Source organism: Scomber japonicus, chromosome 6 (assembly GCF_027409825.1).
Source record: "Scomber japonicus isolate fScoJap1 chromosome 6, fScoJap1.pri, whole genome shotgun sequence".
NCBI classification, from domain to species: Eukaryota; Metazoa; Chordata; class Actinopteri; order Scombriformes; family Scombridae; genus Scomber; species Scomber japonicus.
This window is the reverse complement of record NC_070583.1, coordinates 9,496,931-9,513,240: the sequence shown is the minus strand read 5'-3', so window position 1 is coordinate 9,513,240 and position 16,310 is coordinate 9,496,931. Positions and strand designations below refer to the sequence as shown.

At 39.8% G+C, this 16,310-nt stretch overlaps 1 protein-coding gene across 1 annotated transcript in view; it reads left to right on the top strand.

Moving 5' to 3' along the window:
* The first annotated feature begins 389 nt into the window (after positions 1–389).
* The window catches only part of LOC128359798 (calsyntenin-2-like), a 137,623-nt gene continuing 121,702 nt past the window's right edge, over positions 390–16,310 (top strand). Inside the window, exons 1-2 of the mRNA XM_053320122.1 lie at positions 390–420; positions 552–674. Of these exons, the coding sequence (XP_053176097.1) occupies positions 390–420; positions 552–674 (154 nt within the window). The remainder of the gene's footprint in view (positions 421–551; positions 675–16,310) is intronic.

Here is a 16,310-nt window from a genome sequence, read left to right as displayed (position 1 = left end):
CCCCTTTCTCCCCCTCTCTTTTTTTCTTTTGACAGTAAGATGTAAATAAATGGCAAGTGGCTCGGCACATTGCCACACATAGCCCAGGGGGCCGTTACTCAATTATGGCCCTTAATCAGGCCCTCAGCTCATGAACTTTGTTTTGACTTGGCCTTGGATACAGTCCTTCGCTGGCAGCGCAGCGGTGGTCATTGATCAAGCGTGGCACAGCGCTTTGAAACCTGCAGGGAATGTTTGGAAGAAGAAAAGAACAAAACACAGAAAAGAGGTAGCTGAGGAGATTAGTAAAATGAGAATGTCTTCTAGAAATAGAGGCTGGACAAGCTCTGCCAAGAACAGGAAAAACAAATACGCCCGAATTGTTGCAGTAGCGCACAGCGTATGTGTTCATGTCAAGGTTAAGTTGTCTGTCTGGCAGACGTTTCAGGTGAAATGAAATGGAAGATGTACATGCATTTCTCAGCATGCAAAGTCTCCACAGTTCTTTTTGATCTTGCAGCAGAAGTATTTTACTATTAAGTATTAACACTCTTTGCTCTCTGTCTCCTCAGTGAACAAACACAAGCCGTGGATTGAGACATCATACCATGGGGTGATCACTGAAAACACTGACATCGTTCTGCTTGATCCTCCTCTGGTGGCCCTGGACAAAGATGCGCCCATCCCTTACGCAGGTATGGTACACTGCAACCGTAATGGCTGTCAGCCGCAGCATGATAATAGCAGCGGGGCTAAAGCCGGGCTAGCTCAGACCAAATGGAGGCAGTTGGCGATGACTCAGGTGTTAAATCCACATGGGGAAGCATCGCTGCAGGATATACTCACACTAAGGATATAAACCATATAAAGCTGTCATGTGATATCACTGTGAAGGGACTTAAATTGGCTTCATGTACTATAACTACTGCATCACAGCTTCTTTTTTTATTCTCTTTGTGTTAACCCTGCTCTGTGTTTCCAGACATTTAATCCAATAATTCTCAGTGAGCACACATCACATACACAGCACTCATATTTCATATTTATTTAGTGAGGAAAGTGTCCCAAATAAGCCCCATGGTGGCTGAGGACAACACAGAGGGGGAAAAAAAGAAGACTCAAACCGGATTAGATTCTTCCCACTGTGTGACCATTCCAGCTTGTCTAAAGGGTGCCAGCTCTTGTGGGAGGACGTTAGCTGGAGGCTGTTGGCGAGCCCGACCAACCTATCTCCCGCCAGGCTGTTAATGTGGCCAAGGCCATATCATGGGGTTGGAACCCACTCACTGAAGCCCTCGAGCTGGGCTGGATGGATGGATGCAAGAGTGTGTGTGTGTGTGTGCAAACGCTTACCAAAATATTTTTTTTCCTACTGTTTACTATAGTGTGTGTATATGTGTGTGTGCGCGTACGTTGTGGCATGGCCTGAGGGGGCTCACTGTAATGGGAACCCTACAGGGAGAAAGACAGAAAATGATGAGACAGTTGGGAGGGTAGCTGGCTGACCAGCATATGTCCTCTGGCTCTCGATATACTGAGAGCGACACGACGAGGATGCACACACACACACACAGCAGGCAGAGCACATGGGTATTCCTAGATTTCATAAGCGAGGGTACTGGGAGATTTATCGCTAAATTATTAATAAACAAGAACATTAACATCACCAGCATCTTATTGCAGTTTCTCTTTTTGTGCTATCTCACTTCTCTCTCGCCACTCTTTTGCTTCCTCTCATCACCTCTTCCTCTTTTTTCCCCCGTTATATCTCACCCCTGGTTTATTGCACTTTTGACCTACCCAACAAATCCACACATACACACTGCACCAGTCACTCTCTTTCCTCTGCCACTTAAATCAGTAGTGTCCAAGCAGGCAGACACAGTTCAGGACAGAGACAGTTACTCAGTAATTAGGCGAAGCGAATCTTGCCATCTCCCACCAAATTGCTGGGGCGGAGTGGCAGGGCAGTGCACAGGTAGCTGTTAAGCGTCATTAATTAAGGCAGCCAGGTTTTAATTAAACAGTGCATCTATGACACAGACGTGCCATGTCTGACTGACTTCGGTCATGTTGTCGAAATGGTCATGGCATAAACCCTGAAAAAGCTATAATTTATAATAAAATCACCATCTGCTGCAGTGAACTAATTTAAACAGTGTGACAATATTTTGCGTATACTGTATATACCCTACAAACATTTTAATGTAGAGTAGATGTTAATATAAAAATGTGCATGATTTTAACAGATGGGTTTGTCATCTGTACTCACCCGAAAGGACACCATGAGTCACTTCATTTGAATATTAAAAACCAATAAGCCTACACACTAAGTCCATTGGTTTCCCTACTAGTTTTCATGACTCCAAACCTGTCCAGTAATCCTGTCGGACTGCCAAGCAGGGTGCAAGAGTCACCACACTCACTAGTCTGGAACGGCAGGGCACTGCTAGGCCCGTAAGCTGGCTGAGACTGACATCGGCCATCACTTTGGCGCCACGGCAGCTCACAAGCTTTATAATCAAATAGACAAAATGTCAGGCAGAGTGAAAAACACCAGCACGGATACACTCATTGTTTTATGCATGACTATGTAACAAAAAGTAGGAAAAAAAACAAAGCCTTAAAAAACAAAGAAAATAAAAAAAAGTAGCTATATGCTAAGAACATCAAAAAAGCCCACTTTGGTAAATAGCTTTACTTTTTTGGTATACCCAAGTCTATTTTTATATTCATGAAGGGTTACATTAGGTGTATGAACAAACACTATCTGGAGCTTTTTCTTCTGTCAAATCTGTCATAACACATAATTTTATTAGTTGACAAGAGCCTATACAAACTCAGTCAGTTATCGACTTGAGTTTTTCCATTCCGATGACAGCTATACACAAAGTGATGTTGCAGCAATTGTGCTGGATATGCGAAAAGAATCTGAGTGATGCTTCAACTGTGTGAGCAAAGGACTTGTGTCAGAAAAGAAAAAGAGGAAGCGAGAGAGAGAGAAAGTAAGTCGGTTTTTCTCTCTAATATCAGCATCTGCATCAGCCCCAAACAGAAGGATGTGTTGGTGAGGTTAATGAGCAAAAGCTATGCTGAGACAGGTTAGCAGCTTGTCAGTCACTCATCTATTTCTATCACATTCACGCATTGTCTTGTGGCGTAACATACCATTCATGTGTCAATCCTTCACTTTCACGGGTCCCAGGAACCCCTGAGGTTTTTGCTTGAACACCAAGGTAACGTCTCACCGGTGGCCCACCGACGCATATGTTGTTCAATCAACAGCGCTGGCAGTTTGGACAGGTTCACAAGACCACGGCGTGCTCTGCAGACACATTTACTGTGCATAAATAATGTTTCACTCTTTATGTTAGCTCTGTTGTGTCATACGCAGTTTGCTTTTCTTCTCAAACGCTCAATCATTCACGGTAAATAAGAAGTCAGGCTGACAGCAGGCATCAGTCTGTTCTCGCTGTCTCGTCTGATGACTGAACAAACAACGTTACTGGATTCTAATTTTACCGCATTAGCAAACTGTACCTTTCAAGGTATTATTAAAAATCAATTATCTCCGACCTTGGCTTTCTTTGGAAAATCTAAAAGCTTTCCCGTACTCCAAAAACAGCAGGTGGTATGGTATCGTCATTCACTGCCATAAAGCAAGGTAAATGGATGTGAGTAAACATACAGCCTGGCTAATGTGCTGTGATTAATTAGCCTTTCACTGTCTGTCTGACTGGGAAACTGATCTCAAGCTAATTATGAAAAGTGTCTCATTAGCACAGCAGCAGTAAGCTCAGTACAGTGTGTAGGTGAAGAAGCATGAACACTGTAATGTGTTTATTAACAAGAGACGAATGAGAAGGGTTTGTTTGAAAGGTGAAATATATGACTCAAATGGAATGGAATGTGTGGATGCAAAACAAATAGCATTGTAAATCAGGACTATGTTCAATGTCTGTACGTGTAAAAGAAAACAATAAAACAAGATAGTGCTTCAATGACGAAATATAAAGTATGTCTGAGAAATGCATGTTTTGAAAAACTTTGCAGCTGGTTGAGTATGTTGTATCATGTTTATGATACGTGTGTGTGTGTGTGTGTGTGTGTGTGTGTGTGTGTGTGTGTGTGTGTGTGTGTGTGTGTGTGTGTGTATGTGTCTGTTCTGGCCAAGCTGTGTCTGTAGTGAAGCTTAGTGTTCAAAATATTTATAATTTCTAGAGCCCCACCAATACTGGATTTTTGAGGCTGATGCCCATATTAGGAAATTTAAAAATCTGATATTGATTTATCAGCAGATACTGTTATATAAACAGAATATACATAAATACAAGGTATGTATCGGAGACTGTGATATTTCACAGTTTAAGAATAAACTTTTTTTATAAAATTACTTCATTGCTCTGAAATCAACTTCACTGGAAATTCAATATGTTTTTATTAAACGTGAATCAAGAAGAAGGATTAAATACACATAAAAAATATCGCCACATATCAGAAAGCATGAACACCAATACTAATATATCTATGATAAACCAATATCGGCCGATAATATCAGTTGACCGATATATGAGTTGAGCTCTAATCATTTCAATGAGGAAAAGGGTCATATATTATGCAAAAAGCCTCATAGCAATCTCATAAATGCGGAGTCTAAAATGAACGAATCCTCTGTCAAAATACATAAATGAAAACTACTAGTCACTTTTATCAGAGCCTATCATGACTGAAAAATGTAGATGTGAAGATAAAAAAGAAGCGTCCTGATGAGAGACACTTTATATCTTTTAAAGCTAATTTCATGAACTGAATATAAATTGAGAGAGGCCAGGGGGCTGCGCTTAATAAGTCATCTGTTTTGTTTTTTTTAATCCAATTTTCTTTTCTTTTTTTCAACAGGTGCCTCTGTTACAACTCCCTTAAAATCTCCACTTCAAAGCCATTGCTTAAAACCATGATTAAAAAGTAACAGATTGAAATAATTGTGTGTGGAGATAATCTATCTGAAGTAGTTTAAAACTCCTTTCCACCACAAAGCTGTCAGATGCCTTTAATCCATCACTGCTTTCTGTTCAGGCTTTCCTCTCACCACTTTCGCTCCACCTTTCTCTTTTAGTCATGCTGACCCAGAACAAGCCCTCACTTTCTTTCCCATTTCTTGCGTGCTCTCACTCTTTTTCTTTTTTTTTCATCTCTGCTTAAATAATTTCCACTTGTCAGATTTCATCCAGCTCGGGTGCATTTAGGAGCTGGAGTAGCATCCTTTAAGCTTCCCAGAGATGCAACATTATCCAAAGCAGATGCATGGCTTTCTCACAGATGATGACTCTTTCTGTTTGGAAGAGTTCAGTCTAATTAGATCTATATTTGACATAGTTTATGAATAGCCAATAGGAAACAGATGGGTGGAATAAAGTTTATCCAAAATAAGAACTTAACTGCTAACACAGCAGTACTGTGAAGTCAAACTAAAGCACAGTGTTTTTCTGTGATACTGTTATTCATGCAAACTTCTTTCTGCAGACTTTAGAGCTGAAAAGCAGAGGCAGCATAATGACTATCTTGCTTCTGACATTCAGAGTGCCTTAGACTTTGGCTTCAAGACAATGGAGCCATCACTCTGCCATTGTTCACATACTCATTTATTAATGAAGTACTGAAATGCAATCTGCTTCCTCACTGAACCACGCAGATGAGGGAAATAGTCTTTGTAATGAGATTTTTTTTCTAGGCTTTTAGCTTTTTTTTGTCTTTTGATGAGTTACAGAACTGGCAGAGGGGGGTAAGCAGAATTGGCATCAGGACTTGCTCCTTTGTTCCTTTTAAAAGCAAGTTTAAAAAAGCATGTTTTAGGTTCTCTTGAATGCCATTAAGGAGAATTTCCAGTCAACTACCTCTTCATCCAAAGGAGAGCTTGAGTGATCTAGTTGCTCTCACACTGAGGCATTCAGTGCTATTGAAATCAGAAACTGATTTGTGAGGTTTTGTCCTCCTGCGTAGTGCGCTCCATATCTGAAGTGGGTAAATTTGCTTCTGTTGACTCTGTTCCACAAAGGTTATATTCAAGGAAAATACTGTGGCTTTGTTGACCCTGCACACATTCATGACATTACAGTTCCAAGCTATGTTCTTATAGATGTTCCAATAGTACCCACTTAAAGTCCTTTCCTATCATGAGTATTGCAAATCAATGAAATATACACTAAAAAATATTACAATCAATATTAGACATACATTACGTGTTACTGACTTCATTTTGATCACACCGTGAACACTGTTGTCATTGATAACATCACAGTGATACTTAAAAATTGCCTTTTCATTATTACAATCATTACATTAAATGACTTCAATTTAATTTAGTCCCAACCTCCATGTAGTTATCCAGGTTATAGTGTAACAAACTGCTGGTAGGTAAATATCCTCTAAACTAATTCTGTTGACAGCTCTCCGTCCTCTCTATGGCTGCTGAGCTAAAAGTAACGTTAGCTAAGGAATGCTAACGTTATAATCTCTCAGACTGACAAAACAAGCTACTGCTCAGCCCTTAATGTCTGCAGATCCAGGTGAAGGTGAATAATATATTAATGTGATGTTCTTAAAAGTATAACTGAGGGATTCCAACCATCTTTTACTATCCAGTAGCTACAAAGTACAAGGCTGGAAAATAATGCTTGATTGTATATTGCCTAATTTGTTAATCTGGTGGTCTTTTTGAGCCAAAAGAAACAATCTGAGCTATTCTTTTAAATATCAAAACTGTACAGAGTGGCGTTTCTTTAACAAACCATCTTCAACAGAGCATACCCAATCTGTTTTCAAGCACAGATTTATGTAGATGCACTGCTTGTGCATGAATTCCATTCAGTGTTACAAGTCAGAGGAAACATTTGAAAGAAAAAATTAGGGTCAGCAGGCAAAAAAAGGCAACACAGGAAATATGAACAAAATAAACACATCAATATTCAAACTGTAGGGACTATTGGTGCTTTCCCAACACTATGATATTTTTTGGTAAATAATCAGTAATGTGGGTGCAATGACTAAGTGGGAAAAATCAAATAACAGAACAGCTAGAAGTCTGGTATGTAAGACAAAAAAGGTTTTCTTCATTGATCTGCAGCCTTTAAAACCAGGAAAATATAACACTTATCACAATATTATATTACTATATCCAAAATCTAAGACTCTAGTTTCATATCATGATATTGATATAATTTAGATATATTGCCCAGACCTATGGTGAAGTCAGACAAAAATAGCCCTTAATTCTGCAACAATAATCTATTTAATGTAAATCTATGTAAAGTGCTTTGAGATGATATTTGTTTTGATTTGGCGCTATATAAGTAGAGATTGATTGAATAATAGTAAGTGTATTTAATATAATTAAAGTGTAAAGAAGAGAAGCAACAATTACAGTACGTACTCTGGCTTTAAGGCATTGTCACATTGTTATAACATTCACTCTGACACCTGTGCTTCCACAGGAAACAGCTATATTCTGTAAGTAAAGGCATTGAGACCTTGAATCCTGTTTAATGGTAACTATAATTATACTATGAAGTGAGAAACCACAGCAACTACAACTTACACTGTGAAAGAAGAAGTAGTATGGTACAAAGTGTTTCACTGCAACTCTTCCTGCAGTTCTGTGAATATTCAAAGGAAGTAGCACAATGTAAAGAGAGCACATTTGATTAAACTGAAGACACATTCTCAGGTGTGCATATGTGTTTACATGCATAATATGAATATATATATAGTTGCTGTTGATGATTAGTATTCAAGCCTCAAGACCTCCAATTTAAGTGCCAACAAACTGTTATAAGCACGCCTCCTGGGACACAAACATACAAGGAAGGAGAACGAAAGGTCTGCTCTGACTAGGCAGTATGATAGAGAGAAGGATGTTGTTTCATAGACTTCCAACTGAAGTTCAACTCTCGAAGCAGCACTCCACGAGAGCAATCCATGTTTTAGCAGTTTGTCAATACCACATTCATCACTTGCCAGTACATCACTGCTACGCTTCAAAGAGTTTGACGCCGCTTTTGATATATACAACTTAAATCTCGAGGTTCATCCTGTCTACCGTTGAATACTTGTGTTTTTCATTGCTCTATCTCTGGTCTGGCTCCCAGTCATATCTCCAAATCATACCATCTGACTTTCAGTCCTCTTTTCTGTCTCTTTCCTGAAGAGGACCTCTCTTTTTCTTTGAAATTTGACAGCTTCCTCTCAGCTTTAATCCCACACATTTTCCTCTCCTGTCTTTCTATTACCTTGCTTTTCTCTGCTTCCTCTCCGGAGCTGTAGAGATATTCACCGGACACACACGCTTGACGCAATGTGCGTGTGTGTCATACTATAAGCAGCAGATTTGATTTGACGAGGCAGTGGTGAGGACAATGCTTTGTAAACAACTTCATGAAAAACATCAGTGGGATCTGATTAGTCTTGAACGCACTCAAAAGGTTTTTTTTTTTATTCTTGTGAAGCAAGGCGGAAAATTTGAAGCATTCGACATCGCAACACAGACTTACTTTTCTCTCCACTCCTTGATTTACTTTGGTACTCATTTATTAATCCCTTATTCTTTCACCCTCCGTGGATTTTTATTGAATGGGCAGAATCTTCATACAAGGGCAAGAAATTGTCTGTCACACTGAATAAAAAAGCAATGAACTGCCGTTATTAAACATCACCCAGGAGAGCGTGGAGAAATGAACGTGTGAATCAAAGCAAAATATCCTTTTGATAGAAACATAACAGACAGACAGCTTTAAATTTAATACTAATCCTCCCACCCACATCCATGTAGTTAATTCCTGGATGGCCTAAGCCCTGTAGCTCTGTAGCACAGAGGTTATTAGAACATCATTCCACCAAACATCTCACTGCTTTAATCACCTGACGCCGCCATCGCCGCAGAAATCCTCACCTCCCTTCTCCACTTTTCTTTCATGCTAAATTGATAGCGATAATTTTTTCAAAGTGAGATGAGAAATTTGTGGATTCATGCGTTCCCATTTACTCGGGAGATGGGGAGGAGGGGGTTGCCGTCAGAAGACCACTTTAGCCTCATCAGACTCAGCTTACTTTTTCCGCACAGGTCTTTTATCTTCTTTTTCTTTACATGTCATCATGGCTAATATCGTTTCCACAAGTTCGCACGCATGCAAATCAAAGACTCAATTAACTGAGAAACTAACTGAGGGTGGGCGTAGGCTGGCGCACCATCAAGAAACTTCATTTAGGAGGATGTGATTGAACAATCCTTCATCGTAACTGGTGACATGTGGAAAGAAAGTTCTAAATATGTAGGTGATGGTGGAAGCTTTATATATATAAATATACATATGTATGAGGTGTTTTTCCTTCCTGCGTTATAATGAAATACCCACATAGACCTGACACTTGACACACGAGCTTTGTAATTGATGGGGAGGTCTTCAAGGAAAAAAATAGACTTTAAATAAACGAAGAGAATACAAAAAACATGACAGGGAAACATCAGTGTTAATGAATGCTCTTGGATCACTAGAGATGACTGACGATATTCGGGAGGATGCACATCAAGGTTATTTACCTGAACGGCGAATACATTAAATTTATTATCTTTAAATTATATGAGCTGGTTTTCACTTGCACTCCCAGTCACGTAGGTATACACACAGTTAAATGCTGCTGGCGGTACACCTTTACATTTCAACAAGGTTCTTCTCTTCCCTCAGAGAAAACATGACAGCTACAACTCCATGGAACATTTATGTATTATGAGCATTATATTAATCCTCATGAATTACAATGTGCTGGTGTGGCAGCTGACTTCAGACACACTCACGCATGCACGCTTCCAATCCTTACAAACAAAGCTATTAAGTTTGAGCCAGACACGTTGGTCTGAACACGGTTGAGGTTTTGAATGCACAACAAAATATAGTTATCTGACAGAATGGGAACAACGGGAGCCTTCAGGGGGGAAAATTGCTGGCTCCAACCCAATAGTCATAGAGGTTTTAAAAGGAACAAACAAGATTAGTCGCATGAGTATTGAAGGGTCTGGCTGAGATGGGAGTAATTGGGTAGAGAGAGAAAGAAAGAAAGATGTAGGAGGGAATGAGAATGACAAGACGGAGAGTCGTCTTATTTTTACATCTTCCAGCTGTTATAGATAGTCTTGTAAGTGGCTTGTCGCAGGACCCCGCGGTGAGACGCTTGCAAAATTATGGAAAATTAAGTGTACAAGATTGGCCACCAAAATCCAATCTGCTCCCAGCCTCAGTCATTTTGTAAAGTTGACGATGCCTGGGAACTTGTGACAGTCCAATTAAAGACATTTGCATATCGGGAGGCTTAAATTATTGTCATCCAGTGGAGCATAAAATGGAGGTGCAACTTAGGAGGAGATAGTGGTGATCTGCACTCGTAGACCATTGAGAAGTGTGTGTGTGGGCGGGGTGAGAGAAAAGGAAAAAAAAGAAAGAAAGAGAATGCTTCTTTCAGGGGCTTACATGCATTATAATTGTACATATTCCCTATACTCATTCTCTGACTCGCCTGTCCTGCTTAATTGTCCGCTCCTATCTTTCTCTTCTAATACTGTCATCCCCTGTTCCATTTAAGGTCTCTCTACAAGGTCTGTCCCTCCTCGATCTCTCCATATGCATCCCCTTTTGCTTCCAAAGGCTCCACTCATGCTTTCAGTTTGTTGAAAGAGGAGAAACAGTTCACTGTTTAGCAGATCTTAAAATTTTATCTTCTCGATAAATGGACAGAGCGCATGGGTGTGAATCATCGTTGTAAAACGCTCCATTACCAAGAATAAAAGTGGAGTGTTTTTTTTTTTTCCCATGCCCAAGGCAGTTACCTCCTTCCCCTTTATGCCTCTCACTCTTTTCCCATCTTTGCCTGGGGCATGCGTAAGGTTTTGGCCTCGTGTCATGGAGGCAAAAACAACGGGAGGTAAAGAACTAGTGAAAATATCTGTCAGATAAGATAGATACTTTTTTTGCCTCACAAGGAATGACTGCTGGCTGTACATACAGGCCAAAGACGAAATGTTTTTGTCTGCATCGACACCAGTCTGCACCTTTTATATCTGTAATATCGGAGCCCAGACGCAGGCATTTAAATCACATTTCAACAGCTCTATCTGGCATATGTGGCATCAGACTGTAAAATATTATAATGTAGTTGACCTCAGCACATTATATGACATCACTCAAGATTCACTGCATTGTGTAATGATGATAATAGGTTTTCAGATGTGGGTTCCTGAAGAGGGAACAAATACTTTACTGCTTATGAAATGCTTAAGACGTAATCATGCTGTTACTCTTTGAACAGCGTGGTGCTTTTTTGTGTGTGGCAGCAGCAAACCATAGTCTCCTCCACACTTTAAGTTATTTATGCCCACAATGACTCATGTTGCTGAAGTTTGCTGTATTAAAGGTGAAGTAGAGTACAAGGCCAAGGGACCACACAGCAGTTCCCTTCAGGGGCAATGATGTTATCAATTTTCTGCTTCATCACATGCACATTATTTCTTTGGCCATATACAAGGGTGACCTTTTGTACTCCTGGCATATTGTATTTTTTGATGGTTTTTTTGGGGAACTTCAGACTGGATGGACATGGAGCAAGACCAACTTTCATGCAGGAGACGTGACATTGTGTCCTGTCAGACACCTCAAATTTTTATCAGTCTAAACTACACTTTAACCATAGTGTATTTGTCATGATTACAATATTTTTCTAACCAAGCATATTGTTTTTGGTATGCACATAAAGCAGGGATTCTGAAAAACTGCATGAAATTCATCATGAAAAAGACAGAGGGTCACTTTTTCCAGTCATTTTGCTCAGTCAAAATGTGTCTTTGCACAATCTGTAGTCAGTTGCACATGAAATGCAATGCTAACTTCAGCACAGACTCCCCTTTTTCCACAAAGTTTGCTGAGTCGTGCAGTGTCACTGTACAGCACTATATCTATATGTGGCAAGCAGCCAACTCGGTATTCAATGCAAAGACACGTGACATTATTAACCCACTTGTCACTCTTGACTGCCACTATAAAAAAAAAACCTACACCTTCCACTGATGTTATCACAGCTAGATCAGGTCCTCATTGATGTCCTGGCAAGCTTCAGCTCAAAGGACCTACAGTTAAAAGCCTGACCTGGCACTGAGACAATGTAGACTTTCTTTAGAGCTATTGAAAGCGGTCTGAATGTGTGCCAGAACATGCATTAACATATGAAAGATAACAAGGAACATATTAAGAGTCGGGCCGTGGGTGTAGAGGAGGAGGTTCAGCTCAGGCCAAGTACCAGATATAGGATTTTTCTTCTTTCTTTTCTTTTGAGGCCATATCCCACTTACTAAATGCAATTTATGCCAGAGGAGTGGGTACACTGGATGAGCACATTACAGGATGCAGTCAGTTGGTATTTTGTCATGAGCATATTCATATTTCATGTACCATAGTCATGACTTTAATTGGCCGGAGTGACAGCGAAGTGAAGTGAAGTCATGAATGTGTCACTCAGGAGAAGCCAGGATTGGGACCAGGAACTGTCAACTTGAGTATTCTGAAAGTTTGATGTACTGGAAGCCCATTTGGAAACTGTCTCAAACAAATCCTGTCTGTAGCTTTTCCAAAATTTATCACTTAGCAAGGGTGCTTCATGCAGTGATTGGTCAGTTGTACAAAGGTGTGGAACAGGGCAAACTTCTGTCTCTTGAGCTTTCTTCTTTCATTCCTTAAACAGCTACATCTGTCTCCAATTTGTACTTCATGGTCAAATTCATTCAGGCCAGAAAACTATTAAACAGCATAAGAACAAAACTAAAAAATGTATGTCATGAAGGGTGCTGATCAAATAAGATTTCGGAGGCATCTATATTAGTTTGGTGTCACCATTCAAAACCACGTTGTAGCCTTAATCACACTCATTAACAGGGGTGGCCGGCTTTTTGTAAGTGATTGTCAAGTGTTTGAGGATGTTTTATCTCGTGCATTTAATCACAGTCTTGAGCTTTACAGTCCAGATTCTCTTCTGCCTCTCAGCTTTCCCCAAATAAAAAGCAAGGCTCATTTTCAAGGAGCGCCTTGTGGCTTATCAGAGGTGATATGCTGTCTTCACTTCCCCTCAGGCCTGTAAACTGAATGCATTAGTAATGAATCACTCTGCAACCATACCCAATTGGACAACAATTTGCGTCCATCCCTGTCTGCTCACTCGGTCTCTTCCATCGCTCCTTATGTGAGACCTGAGGGAATCCTGGAACAGACCAACTCGTAGCTGAAAATAGGAGGGGGTGGGGGGGACCTGCTCAAACATTATTGTAAGGGAGGATAAGAGCCATCCTAATACTTATGAGTGTCAGACATACAACATAGCCCTGCCCATCAGCATTATAGTAGCTTATTAGGGTAGCATCTAACCTGACAGCTGAACAATTGTGTTTTACTTCTGCTGTTGCCCGATAGTGTCATTTTCATGCTCCTAGCTCTTCCCTGTCATTTTCCCCTTGCCTGATCCCTTTTGAGATAGTGACGGTTACACACAGAAAGAGGAATATGGAAAAAACTCACTGCAGTGCATTCCTTCATTGGAGTTGTCATTGAAATGAAAAAGCCAGGAGGAAACTGTGTTAGAAGCTAACACACTCCCCCCCCTCCAAAAAAAAAAAAAAAAAAGAATTAGAAGGTAAAATTGTACAAGTGAGAGAAATGAAAGATTTGGGCGTTTATCATCATCCATTTGACACACGGGAAAGGCGACAAGCGGCGGTGATAAAAGAGACACGGGATGTGATAAATGTGGCTGGAGTGTAAACTTTAATGGCCCAACCTTGGATGGGAGCAATTTGCCAATATTTAATTAACTGTAATGCGATCAATCAGAGCTTTAAAGGATGGAGCTGTTCCGGTGGGGCTCGCTGCCAGCCGCACTCATCCTATAGCTCATTTAGCCTTGAGAAAGCTCAGAGGGAATGCAGCCATCAACAAAGTCGTGTCTGGAGGATCCCGTCGTCACCGAGCTGAAAACAGCTGTATGTTTTCCTTGCGAATCTTCGTAGACGTCAAGTTGTTTCGGTTTGAGGCTTGCGTAAAAAATCTTAAAACATCAGGAAACATAATGGAATAATATATAAGATGACAGAACATGAATACATAACATGGAACTATAATTCTGGCATTTCATGAAGATAAAGTTCAAATCCAGGATTATCAGCCTACACCCTATAAAGTAGACTGAACACAAATGAGTCAATACACCTGTATGGCAGAGGTCTGTGGTCTATTGACTAAAATCTGCATGCCATAGTTACCATTAGCAGTACTGATTGAGCATAAATTGATCACTTTATTCTTGATTGATAATCATACTTACTTGTATACATACTTTGTTTTTGTTTTTTTTCAAAGGTCAAACTAAATCCAAGAAAAATATTTATTAAAATATATACTTTATCTAAAATAACATTGTATAAAGAAAATGGGTGGCTGTGGCTCAGGAGGTAGAGCAGGTTGCCCACCAATTGGAAAATTGGCGGTTCAGTGCCAGACTCCACCAGTCCAAATGTTGATGTGTCCTTGGGCAAGATACTTAACTTGTAATTGCTCCCTATGGCTGAGCCAATGGTGAATGAATGCGTGTGAATGGTTAGACTCCATCTAATGAGCAGGTTGGCACTCTGCATGGTAGCTCTTCTCATCAGTGTATGAATTTGTGTAAATAGGTGACAAAGCATTATGAGTGGTTAAAAAGACTAGAGAAGCGCTATATAAGTACAGTCTATTTACCATTTACCATAGAAAAGGTCACAACAGAGCCAGGCTTGATGGTTGATGTCATTTCTGTGACCTACAATGAGACCTTTTGAATAAACCTCTCATAAAAAAACAAAACAAAACCTTGACATATTTTTAGATAAACATTCACAGTACATATACCTTTTGTTTCCTAACCTTCCCAGGTCAGCCATACTTTGCTATGCCATGTGTGCTCTTGTTATTCAAAGCAGATTCTTTGGCTGTACAACAACTACAGTAAAAGATGCAATAAAAAACACAGAAAATATATTAAATCATTAATACACACAAGTCTCAAGCTTTGGACAAAGATCCCAGAGATTCCCACTATGCTGTCAGTCACAAATATATTCCATCAATAGAACAGCACCTTAAACTGTCATGGAAGATGGACAGCGCTCAGCCTAAGTGAAAATGAAGTGCAAATTGATGGCATATATTATCCCAGCTTCAATTTCCTACTTGACCTTTATATCACACCACCAAAAAAAAAAAAAGGGCCCCCATGCTTTCTTTTCTATTGAGCCCCTAATCTGTCCGAGGCAAGCGGACCCTTTGGCAAAAAAATATATGAAGTGGCTAATAAAAGCTTGGCTGATTAAATTAAGAAGGTAATTGGAGTCCTGCATGTACAATGAAATAAAGCTGGATTGGGTATAATGAAATTGTCTACTCAAGACTTAGTTTCTTTGTGGCTCTTTTCCTCCCTCTGAGGTCTGAAAGCTCATGGAGGGCAACAGTGACAGGCAGAATTAGAAATTGTGAACAACATAGAGTGGTTGTAAAATGGAGCGAGACACTCGGTTTGGTTCGCCGCTGAGTGTACTGGAATCCAAAGACCATTGTGTTTCGACTCTTAAGGATGAATAACATGTATTTATTTTTCTTACGAGGTCGCACAGCCAAATATAAGTGAAAATGGGACTTGCATACAAAACATGTATAGAAACTGAAGTATCTAGTGATCATAGCTTTACTGTTGAACAAACAGCATGGGCAAGTTCTTTAACCCTTTCATACTGTTCATGTTCTCATTCATAATTAGTCCACACCAATTCACATTCAGAAATTCCCCATCGGTCATTAATAAATAGGCCTAGTTGATTAATCCTTAATGAAGAGTGTGTATTCTATTTGTTAATGGGAGGAACACATTCACAATCACTATATTATGATCCAGGAGGATATTTTCCTGAATGTGAAAAATACAGCAAAATGTTTGAATGCTGATTTTTGAATTTTGTATCAAACACAGGTCAAATTTGAACATTTCCATGTACAAAAATGTGTATCAGCTACACAGAAATTTTAAAAGTGTTGCATTTTAATTCCATTTTTGCGTATTCAGGGTCACATGAGGAAAAATCCACCTAGTGTATTGGGTGTTTTTACAACTCTCCAATGTAAAAATGGGTCAAAATTGACCCTGGACAGTGTGTAAGGGTTAAAGATGTTAAGGCTTACCATTGATCTCACCTGAGAACTGAACAAAACTATAGTTGT